A 24140-nucleotide genomic window follows, 5' to 3' on the forward strand; every position below is an offset into this window, starting at 1 on the left:
AACGTGTTTTCATGTGTGCTGGGTTTTGAATTTCACTTGCCAAACTCAGATTTTTAATCTTATCCATCCCATTTTTCTGTAGAATAGTTTGTACAAATATCTTACAGCTTTCTGATGTTATGTCTATTAAGCTCTTTACAAATAACAGATCTTTTGAGAACAGCACTGGTTTTCTAGGCCTAGAACATATAACTGTGTAACCTTCAAAGGCACACACAGAGGATAGAAAATGCGCTTTCTTTTCTTTGGGTAGAGAAAGTCTCTTTTCCAAACCTTAAACATGCTTAAAGGATTTCCCAAAGTCCGTGGACTTCTGGTTTGTAGGTTTTAAAAAAAAAAACGAACTCATTTTTGCTTATACAATTCTCTGAAGTCTCAAGTATTAAATTCGGTTTTTAGAAAGTGTCCAAAGGCACAAAGATTAGTTGTAATTTTCAAGTTGCACAACACATTTATCTGAAATAAAATTCCATATTATAGCCCCATTTTTAGGGATTTTCAGTCTATCGCCAGTAGCTGTTGGTTAGTCTGAGAATGTTTTCATTCTTTTTGGGGGCTATTAGTCTTGGCTATTGCCCCTGTCAGTCAGAAAACAGGGTGATAGGGAGGCTTCCTGTGCCAAATCCCTTCAATGGTCAACTAGCCCTTTCAGCCCAGAAGCCTAGATGCCCACAAACCCAACCTCTCTGTCCCCTGCCTATGTAGAGGGCAGTATGGAGAATTAGACACTTAATTGTTGCAAATGAAAGAAATGATGTGCGGTTTTGTGAATTCCCCCTAAAAAGGAATCTTTACCACATCTGTTATTTTGAGTTGTTGTGGCTCAGAACAGAGGGCCAAAGAGTTGACTAAAAATGTCTATCTTCCATTTTACATGCAAGTTTCCCTTTTAGCTCAACTGGACCCATTAGTCTGAGAAGCAGGTTGTGTTCATCATGCTTTGCTGATCTAGTTCCAACCTCTTCTCTTCAATGAAAACTCTTATTGAACAGATACCTACAAGTTCCTGTTTGTATCAGAGTTAGACATGCACATATTCCACTCCCACCTACCCCCAGTACCCATGTTTCTAAGCAAAGATCCTAGAAGGTGGAGTGTGGAATTGGTGACCAGAAAGGCTATTGGAAGAGAATGGAGTGGGCAGAGCCGGCTCGGAGTGAGAAGGGCTAATAGTAGGAGCCATAGTGGAGGGGATTCCGCAGGTGTGGTTACTGCGGAAGGCATTGATGGAGGCCTAGCAACACTTCCCCTTCCATCTAAGGCACCAGATTTCATTGTCAGGGATCAGAACTCCCTCTTCTTGGCACAGGGACCTAATGCCCTGTCCCTTCAGGAAATTCCCAGACACACTGCCAAGGATACCCTTGATCACCAAGCTTTTGTTAAATCCCTCACTCCCAAAGAATTTTTTTTTTGTTCAAATTTGAGGTACATTGGCAGAAGTGGTTTACTTTAGACCCAAGGAAAGCCACTGGGGAAATCTATACTTGACTTGTTTGGAGTCTCACTAAGGGGCGGACCCTCATTGGCTTCTCTTAAAACTACCTCCCTTTGCCCCATCTTTTCCTTTATGACTTTTTCCTTTAATGAAGAAAAACGAAGCTCCCAATTCCCTTCTTTGATTCTGGCCTCGTTTCTGTGAGAGAAAATCTTTCTTGTCATCTTTCTCCCAACATTTTTATCACTTTGTCTTTTGTAGGCAATTTAAATATTGGTCCAAGGCCTGATTGCTGACTCTGAATACCATGGTCCCCAGAAGAGTCTGAGGCTGCCCCCAGAGCATTCACAACCTCATCCTATGTCTATACTTGAGACCTGATCTTGCTCCACAAAACAAGAGCAGGCCCAAACCCTTACCCTGCTTCCTTCTCATAGCTGACCTTAGGGACAGTGTGGCTTCCTTTCTTTTTATGTACTTTATAATCCCTTTTTTAAAAAGGGCAGGGGGTGGGGCTGTGGCTAGGTGGCTCAGTAGATAGAGAGCCAGGCCTACAGACTGAGGTCCTAGGTTCAAATCTGGCCTCAGACACTTATTAGCTTTGTGACCCTGGACAAGTCACTTAACTCCCATTGCCTAGCCCATACCACTCTTCTACCTTAGAACCAGTGCACAGTATTGATTCCAAGATGGAGGATGAGGATTTTAAAGAAACCCGGCCCGGGCTGTAATCTTTATGTTACAGTAATAGTTCTATAGGTTGTGAGATGTCTGGAGGCAGATATGTTGGGTGTATCTAGAATAACCTGTTCATATTCAAGTTTCCCAATGTTGCTTGATTCCCTCTTCCAAATCATTAGCTCAGGTCTCAAAAGCTATTTTATCATTAAAGTCCAGCAAGATCCCTTTTGAATATAATGACATAGCCCACATTAGGGAAAGAGTATGGGAAATGCTCTTGGAAACTGGGTTGGGATCTTCTTTCACTTACACTTTGGTAGGACAGTTTGCAGATATGTCTAAATAATTGTTTCTTTAAAATAAAGAGTAAAAACTTTTTAATAACTACAAACCCAGTTCAACTTTGTGTTGAAATTAGTCAATGTTTCTGGAGCACAAATGGGCAAATAGTGTTTAGATTATTATTAGAATCATTATGTCACTGTCGTTGGTCCTGGGGTTGCCAGGCCTTTTCTGATTATCAGATGCAACAAATGACGTCCAATTTTATTGACCAGTTTGGCTTCAATGATGAGAAGTTTGCAGATCAAGATGACATTGGCAAGTGAGTATGCTCCCCTAGGTCATGTCTGTCTTGTGCCCCACTGTTCCTGGGTTTCACTGGTGTTGGGTGGCTCTGCTACGTGTAGGCCTTATTTTGGGGAGCAGTGCCAACAGTATTGCTTAGGGCACCTGGTACTCATCACCACTCCTCCTTTATTTAGGTCCTGGGATCAGAGCAGGGTCAATATAGAGGGGTATAAGCCCTGAGTTCCAGTTTCTTTTTGAACACAAGGCAGGCACATTTTAAACCTGGGCAAGTCACTCAGACCCCTTGGTGTCCCATGCAGCTCTTTCAGACAAAGCTTCAGAGAGACGTGCAGTGGGTAAGGAGGTTTCCTTCATTGGAATTTTCTACACCAAGAAACTCACTCTTGCCGAACACCCCAGAGGCCTCGCATGTTGGCACCTTGTTGTATAATTTTACCCTGTCACCTTGGCAGGTGGGCAGCTGTGCATGCATGGATTTAAAGAGTTTAGAGCTAGGGCCATAACATCAGCAGAATGTTGGCCTTCAGGTCAGGAAACCTGGAGTAGAAATCCTTTCTCTGATGCTAACTTAGCAGTGACCCTGGGCAAATCACTCCTCAACTCAGCCTCATTTCCTCATCTCTAAAATGAAGAGAAAGGGTCTGTGGTCTGTGTGTGATGTTACCTCACAGGGTTGATATAAGGATCGAATGAGATCTTGTCTGTAAAAGCCTTTTGTAAACTTCAAACCATTAGATGGATGTCAGTTCTTACATTTTTGACAGAATATACATGCATAGCGTGTGCATATTTCTGTATTTCCAAAATTTGTAATGTTGCTGGTATGTTATTCCTCTTCCTGACCTAGATTGCAGCCCCCCTTTCTCAGAGCTACCCTAGCAGTACTGCTAGGAGCCCTTCCAGATTTAGGCTAGTCCTTTGACTGCATCCATACTAGTTCACAAACTGCCCTATACTAGAGCCTTGCTGGCTTAGCAGAACCTGCTAGAGAATGTCCCCAGGGTCATTGTGTCCCCTCCAAACCAGGATGAAGCATCACAAGAGAACATAGGGCTGAGGGGGCCTAAATGAATTCCTCAAGTCCACTGGCCAGAGGTTTTACAAGAGAGGGAGACATCCATGTAGTCTCAAGCTCTTCTGATAGTGTGAGAGCCCATTGGTCTTCTTAGGCAGTCCGAGATGGTTTGTGCATTTGTTAATTCAAGTTAGCCCATGAGGATGAATTCCAGATCAGAAGATGAGGACTGGGTTGGCCATCTTTAATTGGTCTGCACATACCTCCCCTCCAGACCTGTATAAAATCCCAGACAGTTCATATCAATAGCCAAAAAAGGATTTGTGTGTATGTAAGCCCCCTTAGAGCTGTACTGGCTGCAAATGGGAGGTTGCTTTGCTGCCTCTGGCCCCCTGTGCTCTCACACCATTCCCCAGGACCCCAAAGACTCAGACTTTCTACCTAGATTTTGCCTTTAAGATGCCAGGCAGCACCCTGATCTCCTTAGAGTTCAGTTTTCCCTTTAGATGTTTAGACAGTTTTTAAGGAATTCTGGTAAGAATTGTCAAGACTTTGGTCCCATTTTGGCTAGAAAGTTGTAATGAAGAAGCTGGAATCTGCCACTCTTTTGAGTGTGGCTTCTCCATGCCACGAGTGGGTGTGTTTGTGTCTCCAGGGTCAGGGTGCAGACCTGAAGACATCCTGGGGACTTGGGTTTTACATTGCACCTTTTTTTCCAGCTGTTTCTTCTAATGAACATTAAGTGCTTATTGTGTGCTAGGCAGTAGCAGAGAGCAGTGACCAACTTCCCTTCTCTCACCCTCGTGGGGCAGGCTTAGACTGACATTTGCCCTGTTGTAGTTGAAGAAAGGGGGTGTTGTGGAGTAAAGATGCTTCCTTGTTCATTCTCAAGGACTCAAATGCATAAACCTGTATTTTATTTGCAGTGTTTCTTTTGATCGGGTGTCAGACATCAACTTTACCCTCAATACAAATGAAAGTGTGAGTAGACAATTTCCTGTAAGACCTGATGTGAGATGGCAACGGGAGGGATGTCGGGGATTTGGCCTCCATCCTGTGGCTGAAGATGCTTCTCTATAAAATCGGTCCTGGCCTCCTATCTTGTAGCTAAAGATTCTTGTGAAAGCCTCCGGGCCTGGGTACACCCAGGATATCCTCATGTGCTTATGTCCCACATCAGCTGGGTGAGCCTCACTGGCTAGGGCCTGGGCTGCAGAGTGGAAGTCTGCAAGGTTAGAACCAGTCATTTCATTCCCATGTGAACGAGTTGGCACCAACAGCAGCTCTCTGCCACAGATGCCACCATTACCCTGGTGAGGGGGGTGGGGAAAGGAGGTATATTAGGCAAGAGAGAGAAGATGATCTCTCAGCACTTGGGGGAAATACCCCAATGACTGGTACATGTTGTAGAAGAGTTTGGTTCCTATCATCTAGGCAGATTCTCTTTAGAGGAGAGCATGAGCTTATTTGCTGGTGTGATGTGGCCCACTGCTCTGGTCCACGGGCCCCTCTGGCTGTTTGTGGCTCAGGGTCAGGGTCAGGAAGGGGTCTGTGCTGCTTACCTGGGAATGAAGTGTTGTGGCTGGGAGGGAGTGTCCCACGGGCCCAGTCTCTCAGGGGAAGGGCTGTGGCATCTTGACATGTATTTTGCATGTGTGCCGTGCTCAGTTGTTGAGAGGAACCAGGAACATGGATGCCATTTCTAACCCGCACCTGAGTGTGCCTCTGAATGACCCTTTATGAAGCCCCAAACGAGATTACTCTAACAAGGATGCAAATGCTCTGAGGAGAGCAGGAGCTGTTGTGCCTGTCTCCTGCTTGCTCTTCTTCTCCCTCATGTTTCTCCCATTTCTGTGTAGGGAAATATTGCTTTGTTTGAAGCCTGCTGCAAAGAAAGGATACAACAATTTGATGATGGAGGCTCAGATGAAGAAGACATTTGGGAAGAGAAGCACATCGCCTTCACCCCAGAATCCCAGAGACGGTCTAGGTGAGTGGTGGAGCCCACTCCTGGCCTCACCCCTGGCCTCACCCCCAGCCTTCCTTGTTTGCTTCTTGGGCCCAGCCCTGCTGACAGAAGCAGAGACCCATATGCTGCTCACCTGCCCTTATGCTGCTCACCTGGCCAGTTTCTCCTGTGATCTTCATAACTGACCTGTTCTCCAGATGGGAGAATTTGAGACTTTAGGCTGTGGTTTGGCCCGGGTTACACCTCTCTGGTCTTCTGGGATGTTACCCTGCCTCTCACTTCAGTGGCTGTAGAGTTAACCCCACTCCCCATCCCCACCCCTTCCTCCCCGCCTCCCTTGATGCCCACAGAACTAGTCCTCCCTCTTGCCATGAAATTGTGGGAGAGTAAGGGACCCCTCCTGGCTTCTGGATGGTTGAGTGACATTTGTGATTCCAGGGCCTTGTCCACAGAGGCTTCCCAGATCTCTGGTTTCGCTGCTGGGATCTCCACTTCCACAGAGACAGTGACCAGCTACCCTCTCCCAGAGAACAGGACAAAAAGGAAGGAAGGGCCTGTCATTCGTGCACCTCCTTCCAGTCACTTAAGGTAGTATAGTGTCTCTCTCCAAGATCCTAAAGGAAGGTAGTGGAAAGGGAGCTGGCCAGCCCCCTAATCTGTTTCCCCTGACCCTGGCTGATGATTGTGAAAATGGAATTAGCTCACCCTTATTCTTTAGGCTTTAGCCACCAGGAATATGTCACCCGGCCCAACTTAGATTTAAGAGGCGAGGTGGGAGGTCTATGACCCACATGTGCTAGTAAGTGACAAATCAAAAACAAGTGACTGCCCTATGGGCAGTCCAAAACAAGGTTGAGGCTGCCATTTGTGCACCTAGTATTGGAGGTTAATGCAGGAAGTGACAAAAAGAATTATTTTTTTAAATATGATGGTAACTTCCTGTGAAGGGATTTTGCCTTTTGAACTTGGCCTTGAAGGAGCTCAGGTTGAGACCTCAGACTGCTTCCCTTTGAATTGTTACGTGGGTAAGTTAGGCTGACTCCCTTTCCTTTTCCTTGGCATTTCTGGAGGCCCTAGCCCTAAAGAGGCCTCTCATCTTAGAGGAGGCCTCCTGGCTAGAAACATTGTTTAATTAACCTCTGTGCCCCCTTTGCTGGGGCCTCTGAAGCCTTACCTGGTTCAGGCTTCAGGACTAGGCCAGAGTTACTTACTTTCTCTCTCTTTCATTTTCTCGCTCTTTCTATATGTAAATAAACTACATAAAAGTCATCCAGACTTGGGTATTTAATTTGGAACTCGTGTAATTGGTCTCCTGGCGACCAAAACCTCTTAAATATCCATAATTTTTACCTTTTACATGGAGTAGACCATTTCCCCTGGTTCCTGATGTGATGTCCTTGGTGAAATGTGGTGATGAATGCACTGTAAACAGTGAGGAATATGAAGGGCTCAGAGAAGCTAGCCTTCAGCCAGGCTCACCTTCAGATTCTGTTGCCATTATCCAAGCTAGGTGTCAGTTTCCAGGGGTGCCATTATGGAGATGGTAGAGATGGTTTTCCCTCTTAATATTGCCAGAGAGATTTCCTAGTATAAATTGAATTCTGATGCAGGCCAAGCAAAACTCTTTTTTTCCCCCCAAATAGAATAATTTAAATAAATTTATATGGTCATTAAACTTCTAGGGACTACTTTCTTTTCCATATCATCTACATTAAGACCAGCATCAGCAGTGATTTAGGAGTTGTGTTTAAACTTTTGTCTATTATTGCTCTGATCTGGAGTCTGCCTCAGAAACGATTTATTGATGCCGAGGGTTTTTGGGAAGCAATTCCTTTCATATTATCATCTGCTCCAGCCCATTGCTGATGACATAGGAGAATGGTTGAGCCAAAATAGCCAACCAAATGACCTTCCACACTGTTTATTGAGGAAGGCAGTCTGTTCTATCAGTTGTTTTCTGGGATCAAAATCAGTCATTGCAAATGACTTAAGGCCAATTGCATTCACTTGTTTCATTGTTCTCATCACCATCATCATCATTAATCTGGGCTGATAACTACTGTAAAGTCCTTTTTCTTGTTGTCTTCTTTGGGCTGAACTCTGTTATGTTTTCTGGTCTAGTGAATAACGAGAAAAATGCCACTGAGCATGTGCCTTCTTCCCTTCAGCTCAGGGAGTACAGACAGTGAAGAAAGTACAGACTCTGAAGAGGAAGATGGAGCAAAGCATGATTTATTTGACTCTGGCAATACCAACACAGAAGATAAAATGGAGGTGGACTTGAATGAACGTAAGTTGGTTTTGGAGTGTTCTGCTGCCTGCCTTCCCAGATGCCTATTTTAGATGTTTACTATTATAGAACTTTCATTGTTCCATACCCTGCATTTACCCCATATTATTCCTCTTCCTGCTTCCAGAGGGCTGTCCCATGCCACATTTATGATACTGGTTGGCAGATGTGTCTTAGCTTTCTTAGCAACAGAACTGAAGAATGAAAGTGAAGGGCTGTTGGCCTTCAGATGGCAGGGTTGGATTAGGGACTTGGCAGATTTGGGGGTCCTGGGTGATTAACCAAGCATCTTTATAGAAGGTTGAGTCTGGATTTTTGGTGGTGGTGATCTCAACACCATCACCTGTCAGGCTAAGTCTGGATTCTTGTGACTTCTGCAAACACTCATTCTTCATATGGAATGTGTGTGCTTGCTTGGTGTCCTGGGGTTCCAGGGAGATTTCACTAACAGGAACCGGTATATTTGATTTCTGAAGTCATTTGGACCAGACCCAATAGTCTGTGACTGGGGCTATCTTTTGGACAATGCTTATGTTCTTGTATTCCCTGGCCTCCATGCAGGGGCAGGCCCATGTTCCCAAGCCACAGCCCTTGTCTTGGTAGAACCTTCCAGTGCAGTGCATCACTCCCCTGCCCCCAGCGACTTGGGGGCTTAACCTGACAGGGATGAGGGGCTATTTCAGCCATTCTCATCTGTGGCTTATTTGTGTGTTGCCCCTTTTTGTAGCACCTAACTGGTCAGCCAACTTTGATGTGCCCATGGAGACAGCACATGGTGCCAGCCTTGATTCTGTGGGGTCTGATGTTTGGAACACAGAAGAACCTATGCCAACTAAAGAGACAGGTTGGGCTTCATTTTCTGAGCTGACATCCCCATTGAGGTGAGTTTGCAGTTGGCATTTATGTGGCCAGTATGTTTGAGAAATGGACAGTGAATTCATTGGACTGTTTCTTTTAACTCTGCCATCACAATCTCCCAAATATGACTTTTGAGATGGATTCCATATCTTTTTGCTAACCCTTACTAGGATTTTTGTATTTTCTACAGCTCTTTTTTTTTTTTTTTTTTTTTTTTTTAAAGCCCTCACCTTCCATCTTGAAGTCAATACTGTGTATTGGCTCCAAGGCAGAAGAGTGGTAAGGGTAGGCCATGGGGGTCAAGTGACTTGTCCAGGATCACAAAGCTGGGAAATGTCTGAGGTCAGTTTTTGAACCCAGGACCTCCCGTCTCCAGGCCTGGCTCTCCATCCCCACTGAGCTACCCAGCTGCCCCCTCTACAGTTCTTTTATATGGCTATATCCCATTGTATTCCCTCTTGGCTTCCAAAGCCCCTGGATCACTTATGAATTAAAGATAATTGTAGATTTTTAAAACATGCATGCTTTACATGTGTGTTGCTTAAAGAAGGAAGTCCCTTAATCTCTGCCCAGCCCTTTTGGAGGCACTGTGAGGAATTCCTGGCCATCGCTTTCTCCACCGTTATCCATTGGGTATTGATAGTGAGGAGCAGCAGATTTGGCCACCCTGGCTTCTTTTGGGACCCAGCTGCTGTGCAGCTGGAGCCTTCAGCAGTGGGTTTAAATTGACAATTCCTGTATAAAGGAGAGAACAGAATTCCTCTTTTAGAAGTTGGGGGCCTGTTTGGAGGGGGTTCACTGATCTGTCCCCAGTTTGTGACTGTCAAAAGCTAATTGATTCAGACAGTGTCAGCATTTGAATAGCCATGAATCTTGCTGGGTTATTTATTTAGTTCCCCTAACTGACCAACCTGTGATTCTGAGGTCTCAGCATGGTGATTAGCAATGGACGTGCAGACAATTCTCTGGAGCCTTTGTAGGCAGCCTTTGAGTAACCTTACAGCTTAGTTCTTGGAGAATTTTCATCCTGAGCATGGATTTAATGATCTCCCTGCCAGTTGATTGGCTAAACATATTTATCACGACACTATTTTGCCTATAATTCATTTCTGTTAACTAAGTACAAGAAATCATTTTCACTTACTGCCTGTGAAGATGGTATTAATAGCTGTCTGGCAAATACTCTTTTTAACCATTATCTCTTTAAGTTACTCTGGTTCTAAAGAAAACAAGAAGAAAGTTGAACAGAAGAAAATGGGTTTTTCCTTAACAGGTGGCCCTAAAGAACCTGAGGAGACTGAGGCCCTGAAGCCCATGGAGGGTAGAGATAACCTGTCAGGCCTCAGATGCAAATTTGGCAAATCAGAATCTCTGAATATGCTTTGGAATTGTTTGGTGTGTTTGTGCCATGTGTCCAAAGTGAAACATGAGGCAGAGTGATGGAATATTTCAGCCCCATTGAAGCCCCAGAGTCTCTTTTGCTTTCTTCCAACAAGACTGGACAGTCTGCTTACTGCTCAATGGACTTGGGGAAACAAAGGGCGGGTTGTAAATCCTTCATGTGGTCTTTCTGTTGCTTAATGTTATTTTTGTTGTGTACATGTCCAAGTTGATGAATTATTGGGACTGAAGGGATGTAGGCTATGCATAAGGAAGACTGTTCACTAAAATTTGAAATCCCTCCCACACATCAATTTTGAATGTCAGGTTTTATATCTTCACTGCTCTTGCATTATTGACGTACTTGGACCATCTAAATCAGTGATTCCCAAAGTGGGCACTATCGCCCCCTGGTGGATGCTGCAGCGATCCAGCGGGGTGGTGATGGCCACATCTTTCCTATTAATTGCTATTAAAATTTAAAAAAAAATTAATTTCCAGGGGGCGCTAAGTAATATTTTTTCTGGAAAGGGGGCAGCAGGCCAAAAAAGTTTGGGAACCGCTGATCTAAATGCAACCCAACATCAGAAGAACACAGTCCCTCCAAGTTAAAGGAGATTGTTCCATTTGGTCTTTTTGATTCCCTCACCATTATTATTTCAGCCAAGTTCAGAAACCAGTCCTATAAGTGTGAGTCTTGTAAGACTTCATACTGGGCCCCTGCTGCTATCAGGCAGCCCTGGGAAAACTCCATCATTCTCTATCCACTAAATCCCTTATACCCAGAGGCTGTGTTCCAAACCTGTGTCCCCCCACTTTCTTGATCTTCTTGCTCTTTGGCTACTATCCCTCTGTGTCTTTGACATTGGTGGCCTGGGATGAATTCTCTCACAATTCCATGTAGCCTTGAGGACTTATCCCAAGTGTTCCCTTCTTCCTGATCCTGACTCACAGCAGGTGGGGTTGTTTTGTATGTACCTTAGCTTAGGTTGCATATGTATATAGCTCGCCCCTTGAGGTCAAGGCCAATTTTGCTTTTAATCTCTGTATCCCCCAGTTGCCAATCCATAATAGATACTTGATAAATGTTAGTCAGTTGATTGAGAATTTTTCCCAATTTCAAAAACATGTTTTTCCCCTAAAAGTACAAAGGATTCTTTAAGGAGTAATTCTCCAGTGGAAATGGAAACCAATACTGAACCAGTGGATCCTTTGACTAGCAGTACTACTGTCTCCCTGACAACACCCCCAGAAGGTAAGTGTACAATCTAGTAGAACGCCATGCAAATGAGAGGGTTTTGTAAGCAGCTGGGTGGCTAGGCCAGGGGGCCTTGGGGAGTTGTCTCTGTCCATAGGAAGCACTGTGGTCAGTTCTCAAGGAGAATGTGGCAGAGGTAGCCTATGCCTTACTGGAGCAAGAGTGCAAACAGAGTTAATACCAGAACATTAGAGGGTTTCTTCAGAATTCATTCGCTCTTCCTTTTGCACTTAACTACATAGTTTTAAAAATATTTTGGAGTAGATATTTCAAACTAGCACTAAAATGTTCCCCAACCCCTTTTTGGTCTGGGAGCCAAAATGCTAAAAGGAATCTCAACATGGCACAATTCGTATTTGCCAGCCCCTCCTGACTGCCCAGGGCCCCTATGCCTTGTTGAACTCTCTTTTCAAGCAGAAAAGATGTGGTGCTCAGAGTTAGGAAAGCTGTCCAGGGTGGGGCATTAGTTTGCAAATGAAAAAGCCAAAGCCAAGTCCAACTTGCTCTCAGAGGCTCTCTGCTTTGGAGCCAGGGCTAAAAGTCAGGCACTCTTACCCTCTCTGGATCCCTCTCCACAAATGGGCTTTGTCCTTTTTTGAGGTAGATTGCCATGGGAGAGGGTGAAGGGTGTCGGGTCCTGCCTTCCTCGGAGCTGTGGGAGATCAGCAGTCACCCCCCTGAAAGAAACAATGTTCTTAAAATGCTTCTCTCTGTAGCCCCAGCTAGTGTTGCTATGGAAGCTACTTCTGATGGAGAAGATGAAGCAGAAAATCCCGACAAGGTAACGGAGACAGTGATGAATGGCAGCATGAAGGAAACACTCAGCCTTACGGTAGATGCTAAAACTGAAACTGCCGTCTTCAAAAGGTAACCATCCTTGAGGGCAAATAACCAGCCATTTGGTCTTGGGGTGGAGGGCGGGAGTTGAGGACCTGGGGGGCCTTTGGGCTGACCCCTCCTGCCACAGTTCATTCTGGGAAGGGTTGACTTTGCCAAAGATAATCTCCCAGAGAACTTGAGAACAACCAGTTTTCTGAAAGCCAAAGTTCCTATAAATTATACCTCGTGGCCGGGCCCAGGGATTGAGACTGCTTTAAGACAGTTCTGGTTTATCTGTTGAGGTTCCATGTGTTGGATTGTGCTGTGAGCATATATGTCCCTTGAGGAGGCCTGGGGGTGGGGGTGGGGGTGCTCTTAGTTTTAGAAATAGCTAAGAGCAATTTGTAATAGCTTTGGGGTCACAGTTCTCAGCAACCTGAAAGAACCCTTGAGGGTGGCTGCCTGGAATTAGTACCAGCCTGGCCACCCGAATCTCTCCGTTTGACCACAACCTTGCTTGCCAGTTGAGTCCTTCAGTACTAGATCCCCCAGAAAGTGTAGGGACATGGTTCGAGGCTAAGGGAGTGATTCCCATCAGGTAGATAAGGAAATGAGGAAGTGGCTCAGGGGTCTCCTAGAGCCCTTTCAGGGTAGACAAATAACCAGCAGCCTCATAAAGCATCCTGGAGGGCTGAACAGAGCACTAAGGATGCTTTTGAAGGAGATAGACCTGAGCAGACAGATGTACCCATTAAGGGAAACAGTTTACTTGAGAATTTGAGAAAGATGGGGATGAGGAGCCAAAGCAGAGTGATGGCATTAATCATTAGAAGGAAGGAAACATGTTTGGAGAACACGTGAGCCCACAGGTCCAGGCTCTCAGGAACTAGAAGGACGGGGCTCAAGAAGCCATAGTGATTTCTGTCGTGGACTCTTTTCCAAGCTCCCCTTAATCTCTCAGGGCTATTACTTATGGAATGCATCCTGGCCACACTAGCTTGTGGTAGTTTCCCATGAATTCTCACAGCATTACTCCTCAAAGATACTCAGTCTGGAGACACGAAGGTCATTCTTGACTGACGCATATTTTGGTCAGTCTTATGAGAATGAGGATCTAGAAAACATTTCGGGGGTAAAAGGAAAGAAAAGAAAATGTTGGCCATTGTGAGACCAAGCACGTCGGGGGGTTTTGATAGGGTCATTGTAAGAGAGGGGTGGAAGGAGGCCTCAAGCATGTGATGAAAGGCTAGAAAGGGGTGAGTGGGGGTGGGAACAGTGTTTGGTGGATCCAATATGCCTGGAATAGATGGACTCAAAGAATCATGTTGAAACTTCCTCCTTCTCTTGGAGAGGGGCAGCCTTGGGTACTGTGCTCCTGACCCTTTTCTATAGGATTTAGGTAAAAGCATTGATGCATACTTCTGTCTTTCTAGCTCCCAGATCTGGAAGGGAGGCTTTAGATGGTAGACGATGGAGCCAGGATCCAAGCTTTAGAACGTTGGGTCGCATCAAGCTGGTACAATGAAATGTCTTAAGAGTTGAGCTCCATAAATCTGCTTGCCAAGTAGAAAGGGTAGGAGGTGTGGCTAGTTAGATCTTTTGGGGTACAAAAGCTGCGGATTTTCACAGTGTTCCGGGAGAGGTGGCTGCCATTTTGGAATCAGTTGCAGGACCTTGGAACATTTGTCTTGGGGAGGAGAAGATGTGGTAGGTGATAGGATGGGCTCGGAGAGTTGTCAAGTGTTTCTAAGGTTGTCCTGTAGAAGAGGGGGCAGTGTTACGCTTTGGCTCCCAGATGAGAAGAAAAGACTTTGTGTAAGGACAGACTTGCTGCCAGCTACCCCGACGGAAAGGGGGATGGGCAAAGGCTTGACTGTGGTGGGGGTGTTCTCTAAGTAGTTCCTGTTACAAGTTGGCCTGGGTGGTGCCGTGCCTGTCTCTCCCCCCGCCCCCCCCTAAAAAAAATCTCTTTTGATTTTCCCAATTGAGCTCATCCTTACAGAGTGCTGCATCAGGGTCCTGGGCAAAATGCTCTCCTGCTTTAGGCTCTCTTGCCTTGCCTTGGAGGTCATGGGAAGAGCATCTGTCCATATGCATGACCACCCTTCCCTACCCCCCCCCCCTTCCCGTTTGCCATAGTCATCAAATACGTGCCGTGTCTAGTTTTGGCCAAATTGAACACCGGCCCCACGAAGCTGGTTTCATTTGGTGAAATATGTACGGTGTTCATGTTGCCTGTGTTCTCATGTGCTATTTGGTCTGAGCTAACTGCAGGCAGTTTTTCCAGAAAGTGATTTGGTTATTTTATTCTGCTGGTGGTATAATTAGAAGAGAGGAAAATGTACCCCCCCCCCCCCCCCGCAGGAGTGGGAGCCTGAATTCCCAAATAGAAACCTTTCCTGTCTCTTTCCTCTCTTCCCTCCTTTCTCCCTAAAACTTGCTGTTCTGCTGTGTCCTCTTGTGTCTCGTAAAGCCCTCCTGGGGCTTGGTGGGCTCTGGCAGCTGCTCTTGTGTCTCCCCCCAGGGTCCCCGTAATGTCCTTTCTTTCCCTGTTTGCGCCCCCCGGCCCTGCTTTGTGGCACCCACTCCCCACTCTGGCAGGAGAGTTCTGCCCTGGATGCCCTGAGCTTTGGCGCTGCCGGGGGGCAGGCTCTAACCGTGACTATTTGTTCCTTCAAACAGATTCAGTTAACACCTTCACCAGTCTGTTTCTAGAAAGATAACGTTTGCCCCTGCGCAGTAGAGGAATTGTTGTGCCCAAATCCCTAATTTCCGAGAGTATTTTGAAATGTTTATACATTTCTTTTTCTATTTTGCACACTTGGCTTCAGAGTGTTGAAATCCTATCGGTATGTACGCTCTCGTGTGGTAGTCTGGGTTTGCCCTCGAGCACCAGCAGCATTCCATCGTCCCCCTCGTGGTTCTCCTTGTCGTTCGTGCGCTCTCTTCCCCGTCTTCCGTGTCTGTGGCCTCCGTTGTCATTCTGCCCTCAGCATGCAGAGCCTGCTGCTTGGACTTGTCCCAAAGCCATTGCATGTGACCTCATCCAGCGACCCCCACTCTCCTGGGGCTGTGGGGCGTCCTAATGTGAGCTGTGCCTTCTCTCCTGCAGTGAAGAAGGAAAATTGTCTACCTCTCAAGATGCTTCTTGTAAATATGTGGTGGAGGAGAGGACAGAAGGTGGTGATACCAGTCCTGCTGCTTCCCAGCCGGCTGGCCTGAGCCCTGAGCACAGGTAAGGAGGGAAGGGCCGGGGGGGGGGGGGAAGGGGGGGGTGCGCTTTCTCCACAGAGCCTGGCTGTGGGGTGGCTTTTCTTGTCGCTTTTCTTGGGCAGAGAATCACCTGCTTTGTCAGCCTTGAGGGGTCCCATTTCGCAAACCTTAGTTCCTTGTAGAAACCTTGGCTTTGGAGAAGCTGCTCTGGCATTTCGAGGGAGGCCAGCCCTGCAGGAGACTGCTTGGGGACCCGAGTGACAGTGCCCCAAGCTAGCATCCCTGGCTTACGCGGCCTCACCCTTTCCCAAGGGATGTCTCCACTGTCTCCTCACTACTTCCCGGCCTGGCGACTGAAGGAGAAGGCTCTGTGAGAGCCCAGTGGCCTCCCATCTTCCTCATGCCTTGCGGTGGCTTTCTCTCTGCAGAGCTGCCCAGTCACTGGCCTTTGGAACCCCTTCTGAGACTGTCCCATGTCCTGCTGGGGCCACCCCAGGGCCTGCCTGCACAGCCTGGCTTTGGCACAGGGAGGTGGCCACAGTCAGGAGCAGGCGCGCCCATAGAGAGTCAGCCAGCAAACATTTATTAAACACCAGTCACTGAGTATGCAGAGAAAAGCAAAAGCCAGAGCCCTGGAGCTCTCCCAGCCTAAGGGAGCAAGAACAGCAGCATTGCTGATACTTCTGGACCAGTGATGGGCAAACTGTAAAGAGGGGTCAAAGGAAAGGAAATGCTCCTCTTATCAGTCTGTTTCTAAGGCAAATCTTTCAAAGTTTCATTGTATTGTATCCTCCTCATTGTATTCATCAGACAAATAATGTCTTAGAGCCCGCGGGCCATAGTTGGCCCATCACTGTTCCAGGGATCTAAGGTTAGTTAGTGGGCTGGTGCTGTTTTGGCATCAGCCCAGGCTGTACTGGATGGTTTTCTGATACCACCTTCATCCCTGTCTGAGCTTTGAAAATGCCTTTTTCTTTTTCTTTTTCTTTTTCTTTACTGAGCTAACTGACTAAAGTCATTTAAGTAGAACAATTTTGGAAAAGCTCATTTTTAGTGATTTCCTTTTACCTTTGGTAAATGAAATGCCTGAAACAGACACAAGGGGGTGCTCCATGTTCAGTGTTTTCTCTACCAAACCCAGTATCCATCCACATCTTGTCCTGTTTCCTGAAGGGGCTGTTTAGCCTGGGAAGGTGTTTTAGAGACGTGTGTGGAAGAAATTTCTATCAGGCTGAGGTGAGATTTGAATCCAGATCTTCTGGCTCCAAGTGCATTGCTCCCTAGCTGAGTTATTGCAGTTAAGCTTTTGGTGGAAGAAGCCCCCTCGCTGCCGTCTAGCCCATTCCGAGCCCTTGGACAAGTCTTTTCTGGTGATCAACTTCCATTGGTCGCCACAGCTTTTAGATAACATTCATTACATTCCTTTCTTAGAGTCATTGAGGAGGAGGAGAATTACAAGGAATTTGGTTTCTTTAGCCCATCCTGTAGGTGGAATTTCATATTATGCCAGTGTTGGGGGCAAAAGGCACTTACGAGGGATCTTGGGAGCTATGTTTTCCCTGGGCCCTTACTAGGTTCCATTCTGGAGGCAAACTTCTGTTTAGTTCTTCACTCTGAAGCCTGGTGCCTCTCAGGTGCCCCTAAGGTGCCTCTCAGGTGCCCCTAAGGTGCCTCTCAGGTGCCCGGGGTACACAGATAGCAGCAGTTCCCTCAGTTGCCCTTTGGACAGGCGTGGCTGAATCGGGACCCATCCCATTGCCTCAGCAAGGAGGCTGCTCCTGCTTTCCTCGTTGACTGCAGGATTTGTTTGCAGTAGGGTGACACAGTCTTGTTGAGGCGCTCCCTCAGCCCTGAGCTTGCATATAGCAGGTGGGTGCTGCCTGTTCCTGCTGAGGGGGCATTTCTAGGGCAGAGCCCTTTCTGATCCCCTCGATTCATCAGGGTTCACTTTGGGTGCCTGGTGAGGTTTCTCTCTTGGTCTTATTCCATCCTCTCCAGGCCATTTCTCTTATTCTCAGGCTATGTCTAGAAGTAAAAAGGGGAGGGCACTGCTGCCACCTGCTTTGCCCCATAGTGCTTGGTCCCTGTTTTCCTTCCTCTGAGAGTCCTGTGTAGTTGATGAGCATTCTGTTCAGGAAGGAGGATCTTGCTTAATTGGTGATCAGTGGACCCTTGGTCCATCTGAGGCTTCCCTCTGCCAGTGTTCTGTTCATCTGCAGCCCCCCGTGGCCATGATGGCAGCTCAGGGTTTTATTCGTCCTTGTTCCCCGAAACATCCTGCCAACAGTTTCCACTAAGTTAATTCCCAAGTTTCAGGGGTCACTTTGCATCTAGCCTGAACTGGCTATTGTCGGGATGGTTTGTGCCAAGTCGAGGGTCTCCCATGGGCACTCACCGGTTGTTTCCTAGAACACAGAAGTGATGGCTTGGCCAAAGCTGAGCGTGTCCTGCTCAGAAATCTGATGTGGCTCCATGTGCCTCCAGAAGAAAATAGGAACATCCCTGGTGCCCCCTGCCAGCCCCCCGAGACCTCCCGGGCTTAGCCCGCTCTCCCTCTTTCACATTATGGCCCTGTGTGTTGGGGCTCCTCACTCTTCAGGGCCGCCATCTTTCTGTGCTTCCCCAACGACCCCATTCATTTGGGACGCCCAGGGTCAGCCTGACTCTCTTTTGGTTCTTTAGGACTGATCAGCCCAGCCTTTTAGGAGAGACGTCTGTTAATGGCCCCGTATGATACGTCGTGGTCTCCTGCTGTTGACTGAGGACTACAGACTGGTGACCAGGGCTTGAACGCGGCGTTTCTTGCGGATTTCATCTAGAGCCTGTCCGGGCCAGTCACTGCTGCACTCATTTGCAAGGGATCAGGACCAGCAACGTTTATATTCTAGATTTTAAGACATTGTACAGAGAAAATCAGAAGTGTAAAAATCTTGCACATTGACAAATACCAAGCATTTTTGCCTCTGTTTATATTGTATTGTTCGGAATAATGGGTGGCCTGTGAAAGAAGACCCTGCCATCCGTGTAATAATAGTAGGAATACTAGAGTTCAAATGGCTGTAAGATTAGTTTTATAAAAGTGAATACACAGATCTATTGTATTGGAGACATGACTATTTGACGATTAGTGTGACCAAAGTCTTTAGGCCGTTTTCATACATTTTTTCACCTTGTACAAAATTCTGAACTCATTTTTCTTCCGGGTTGGCAAGAAGTTGTAGGGTTGCAAAGCCCTCAAAGGGTTATTTTGGTTGTTCTGACTCTCAAAAGTGATTTTAAATAAGAAATTTGGGGTGTTCTTTTTATAACCAGTTTTTAATTGGTAACTGTTTTCTGTATTGTTTCAAACAGATCAAAATGTAAGTCTATTGGTAGAGATTTTAAGTATTTATTGCTACAACTTAGTTGACAAATTGATGTTACTGTAAAGCCATATGTTCTGTTCAGTCTTGTTTGCTTGAAACAATTCCTCACACCGATGAAACACTAGGTTCTTTGGGGTGGATGTGGCTTGGGGTTTGGGGCTTAGGGGTTCGGGATAGTTCACCTGCCTTTTAACCCTTTCATTCACCAAACTGTACCTTGTTAACCGAGCATTACAAATGAACATTTCAGAACAATCTGCATATTTATAATACTCTACTCGTATTAGGCAAGTCACGGGAGGAGATGTGCGCACAGCTAATCGGATTAGCAGGCGTTCGGTATTTTTTTTTTTTTTTTTTTTTGGGCATAGCATTTTAAAAGTACAAATCAAAATTGGGCACCTGAGCATGTTAATTGTTTTCCTGTACCTTGTGAAGTTTTCACTCGTAAATTCTAAGCCAGTGTATTTTTTTAGGCCTGGTTTGTGTATATATAGTGATTATGGATACTAATTCATTGTAATTTATAATTTTCTATGTCAGTATAAAAATCCACCTGCCTTCTCCAACAGCAGAAGTGATAGGCGTGTGTCACCGCCATGTCATCCGTCTGGTGAAGGGGTCGCTTTATGTCACCTTGCACTTTTAGATGCAAATCAGCTTCTCATTTCTGTAATAGAAAGTTCTTCACATATTTTTACGTCCTTTGTTTTTTCCTGACCAGTATTTAAAACCAAAAGGATACTCTGAACGATGGCCAACGATTTTTTAGACCTAGCATCCCAAGCAGCGTGCCTAAACATTACATTACATACAGAAATAAAAAAAAAAATCAAATGTATAACGGCTTTTTTGCTTATTCCTTTTTCCATTTCCAGTGGTGTAGAAACTACCCAGGGATTTCCAGAGGCAGCCCTGCCCATTCTGAGGACAGTGGACTCCAATCTAAGAACTTGGATCCTTAGGTCAGGGGTGGGCGGGTCTTCCTTTTCATGAGTGGACATCCTCACTGACCCCTGCTCAGGATAGGCTTGGGAGCGTCCCTTGCAGAAGTGACTGGCCTTCCTGAAGGGCCTTTCTTTGGAGGATGGTTATAGTGGCCCCAGGGGGACTGGAGTTTGGACCTCCTGGCTTTGGCTGGAACGTGTTCTGATCTCGCTTTGGGATCCAGCAGCTGCCTGTGGACATCCTTGAGAGGCCACCAGGGCCCTCCTTGCCCTCTTCGTGGCCCTCTGGCTGGACAGCCAAGCCCAGGTGTCTCACTTATGTCCCAAGGCAGGGATCATGGGGCCGAGGAGGAGGAGGAGAGCTGCCTACAGAAGGTATCACAGTGGTATACAAGGCTAGACTAGCTTTCGCCCCTTACTTTGGTGTGTTCTCTTTTTAAATTACTGTGTATTATCTGCTTTGGACATACTGAATCATGAGACTGAAGTTATAGAAAATACTTATATTAAAGAAAATAAAACCTCCTTATTCTAAGTTTCTAGTACAATTTTCTTGCATCTCTTGCTTGGAAGTAGCAGAAATGGCAAATGCTGCCGGACTTGGGGCCAGAGAGCAGGAGTGGGTCTGTGCTATAGTTGTCTGCATTGGGAGGGAAATCATCCGTTTTGTGCGTCTCAGGATCTTCTGCCTTGAACATCTGAAGCCTTCTGGAACAATCTTTTGAGTATTTTTGTGCTCGTTGCTTCAGAGTTCAGGGTGAAATTCTGCAGGTACTCCTGTCCGCAAGAACTCCTGCCCTCTTAGCCCTTCCCTCCTCCTGGGGGTACCATAGCTCCAGAGGCCTGCTGGATGACCAGAGGGGCAGCTTGGTATCATCTTGCCGTTTTTATTGACTTCCAGGCTAAGTCTTGGTGCCCCTGCGTGCCTTGCCCCCTCCGTCCCCCACTGGCTCAGGTCTGTCTCTCCTTCTCAGCTCTTGCAAGGCTGACAGTCCCCATGGCTCTCCTCATCCTTGTACCGTCACACGACTCCCATGTACTGCCAAGGCAGTTCCGTGTGCCTGCCCAAGTCCTCAGGCCAGCACTCGGGTCTTAGGCCCCCATCACATCACCTCGTTTCCAGCTCTTTGTGCCCCTGTGCATGGTCATTCAGTCTAGCTGGATCTTCCCTGTCTCCAGGGGCTCATCCCCCTGCTGCCAGCACTTGCTCTCTGGACTGTCTGATTCCCTACTTTTCTGTTTCTCTGTGTTCACTTTGTCTTTCCCTTTGGATTTGGACTCCAGCCTGACGGCGAGGGCAGCAGGGAACCTGGGTCTTGCGTCCACCTAATGCTTAATCAGGGAGGACCCAAGTCTGACTTGCTCTTTTTCCTTCGGTGCATCAGATGCTTTTAGGAAGAATCCTGCATCTAAGAAATGAGAAGGGGATGGGCTCCTTGGGTGCGTTTCGTTGCCAGTGTCGTCTGCACAGCACTTTTGTTAAACTCCATCCTGTTGTTCGCATCATTTTGCAAGTAGAGGAAACTGAGGCTGCTAGGTTATTTTGCCCAGAGTCACCCTTGTAGTGTCAGGATTGGAACCCAAGTCTTCCTGACTCCAAGTCCACCACTCTGCCTTGCTGCCTTGAAAAACAGATCATGCAGTCAGGTTTCAACCCAGCCAGTCCGAGGCGATGACGGCCTCCACGCCCTGGGAAGGAAGGAATCCCTTTGAGCCCCAGTGCCTCGCCTGCCAGGTAAATACGGCATCCGAAGAGCCAGAATTCCTTGCCATGTCTAGCAGAACTCGCTGACTAGGCAGTCCTAAATCCTGCCTCGTGGTCACTGTCTCAGCTCTTCACAAAGCCCGAGTTGGCCATCCCTGGGGTCCCCCTGCTCCACAGGATTCTTGCCGACCTGCCTCTGCATGATTGCTGGGTCCCTGGAATTTGGTGCCCTCATTTCTCAGAAAAAGGGCAGGGTCAGGTCCTCAAAGCTTCCTCGGGGTGTGTCCCCCCCCCATGCAGCTGGGCTGGAGTCTCCAGGAAGTGAGCAAAGGACCCTAGAGGGGACTTGGGTGGTCCACATGCTTGAGGGGCTACGTGGCTGATGCAGGAACAAGCATCACCTGGCTCCCCAGTGCAAATGACAAGTGGGCCTGGAGAACTCTGGGAAGCATCCTCCAGGCAGGCTTTGGAAAGGAGGCACCCCAGAAAGCAATTGCCGCCGGTCCTCCTAAGAACCCGCGGCGTTGGGAGACCCCTGGCTCCCCATCCTGCTCTTCCCTCGCAGGATCAGCAGGTACCTGGCTTCTCGTTTCTCTGTCCTGGGCCTCCTGTCCTCGTAACTCCCAGCCTCGCCGCCGCCATCGTCCACCAGCCTTCCCCCGATGCACGCCACGTGGCTTGTCCCTTGCCTTCCCTCGTGCTCAGATACTTTCTGGGGTTTGAATTGTATCTTGCTCAGGTCCCCCGGCCACGCCTTTCCCCCAGAAGCCTTCTAGACAGTGTGTAAAGGCTGCAGAAGGGAACCTGGAAACGTCCCAGAGACCAAAGGAGCATTCTCCAAGGAGTCAGTGGAAGCCCTTGGGCACCGCCGGCACAAAAGGCTCATAACTTGGAGATGATTTGGCTGTTAATGAATTAACCCCAAGGTGCCACCGATGGGAATGTCTGGCTGCCCCCAAAAACTAAACCAGAGGTCTTGGCTCCCGCCTCTGCACCCTCTGCCATCTCTGCCCAGCCCCTGCTGCTAAGCGCCCCCGGTTCTGAGCCCTGCTTGTGTGGGTGGCACGCTCTGCCTCTCCCTCTCTCCGTCCTCTTCCTCACACTGCCTGCCTTCCTTCATCTGTGCCCTTTGTGGCTATTCAAGTGGGATCGCCTGCTTGTTTCCTGCAGCCAATTGTGGGCTTCTCTGGTGAGTACCCAAAGAACTGGGTGTGCCTGCTCCCCATTTCATAAAGGAATCATTTGTTTGTCTAGCAACCCAGTGTAAGGTTCTTTTAGCTCACTGCCAAGTAATGACAAACCTCCAGCCTTCCAGTGGTGGCTGCCCTCTATTCCTCCCTACTCAGATTTGGATTATCTTCAGTGTTTTCACTTTTGGGGTACCCTCTGACTTTCTCTCCGGCATCTCCCCATCTTTTTCATTTTCCCCAGGGCCGGGAACACGGTCTCTCCTCACCCTTGCCTCCTGCCTTCAAGTCCCGGCTAAAATCCCACTTCCAGGAAGCCTTTCCCGATTCTTCTGAATTCTGATGCCTTTCCTCTTTGGATTATCTCTAACCTGCATTTTATCCTATTTTTTCCCCACACAAAATGCAAACATTATATTTTTACCTGTTATCTCCCCGTTCAATGTTGAGTACTCCACGAGCAGGGTCCTAATAGGCATTTGTTGATTGACTCTGTGGACTTCAGATTCTTTGTTCTCCCATGTTAGACTCTCCATGCCTCTCCATGCTTGACTCCTTTATTCTCACCCCACTCACCTTCAAGCCTCAACACCCCAATTTACTCCACACCTGTTTTATTGTTTGGTCATTTTTTAGTTGTGTCTGACTCTTCGTGACCCATCGGGGAGTTTCTTGGCAAAAGATACTACACTGGTTTGCCAATTCCTTCTTCGGTTCATTTTACAGATAAGGAAACTGAGGCAGACAGGATGAAATGACTTGCACAGCTAGAATGTCTGAGGCCGGATTTGAACTCATGAATTTGCGTCTTCCTGACTCCAAGCTCAGCGCTCCATCCACTGAGCCACCTACTTGCCTTAGCGACTACGTGCAGAGAAGTGGGTGCCAATGACATGCCCTTGACCTAGTGGAGCTCACTCACAGCCTAGCTAGCCATTGATGTAGGAGGCTGGGGGAGATGATCAAGTCATCGAAGGCTTTGGGGTCTATTCAGGCTGCTTTCATTCATCTCAGACGTTGGTGGCCTTATCTCTTCTCCTCTTGGGATGGGTCCATCCAACATTTTCTCCTTTGATTTCCATCCTGTAATACTTAATAGCCTCTACTCTTCCTCTCTTCCTTTTCCCCTTTCTCAGAGGACAAAGAGGTCCTCCCTGCAAATGGACTCCCTCTCCCTCTGCCTATATTCCTGACTCCCTCTTGGGCTCTATGACTGTCCTTTTGGTACCCGCGAAAGAAGAGTTGATTTGGACTCAGAGGACGCAACTTCAAATCCTAGTTCCGGCCCTTTCTTATTTGTTCTTGCTTAATTTTTTGTTTCTGGGCCTGTCTCTGCATGGGCAAAATAAGGGAGTTGAATGAAGGTGATCTCAGAGTCCTCCAGTTCTAAATCTTGGGTCTCCGACGTCTTCAGCCTTTCTTGT

At 47.2% G+C, this 24140-nt stretch overlaps 1 protein-coding gene across 1 annotated transcript in view; it reads left to right on the top strand.

The window, feature by feature from the left end:
* PPP6R3 (protein phosphatase 6 regulatory subunit 3) overlaps window positions 1-19718 on the top strand; it is a 60967-nt gene extending 41249 nt beyond the window's left edge. Inside the window, exons 14-23 of the mRNA XM_044682059.1 lie at window positions 2626-2723; window positions 4652-4706; window positions 5585-5715; window positions 7863-7984; window positions 8712-8865; window positions 11368-11477; window positions 12197-12347; window positions 15131-15148; window positions 15412-15534; window positions 18195-19718. Of these exons, the coding sequence (XP_044537994.1) occupies window positions 2626-2723; window positions 4652-4706; window positions 5585-5715; window positions 7863-7984; window positions 8712-8865; window positions 11368-11477; window positions 12197-12347; window positions 15131-15148; window positions 15412-15534; window positions 18195-18246 (1014 nt within the window). The 3' untranslated portion in view covers window positions 18247-19718. The remainder of the gene's footprint in view (window positions 1-2625; window positions 2724-4651; window positions 4707-5584; window positions 5716-7862; window positions 7985-8711; window positions 8866-11367; window positions 11478-12196; window positions 12348-15130; window positions 15149-15411; window positions 15535-18194) is intronic.
* Window positions 19719-24140: the final 4422 nt, after the last annotated feature.

The sequence above is a fragment of the Gracilinanus agilis genome, chromosome 6 (assembly GCF_016433145.1).
Source record: "Gracilinanus agilis isolate LMUSP501 chromosome 6, AgileGrace, whole genome shotgun sequence".
In the NCBI taxonomy this organism is placed as follows: Eukaryota; Metazoa; Chordata; class Mammalia; order Didelphimorphia; family Didelphidae; genus Gracilinanus; species Gracilinanus agilis.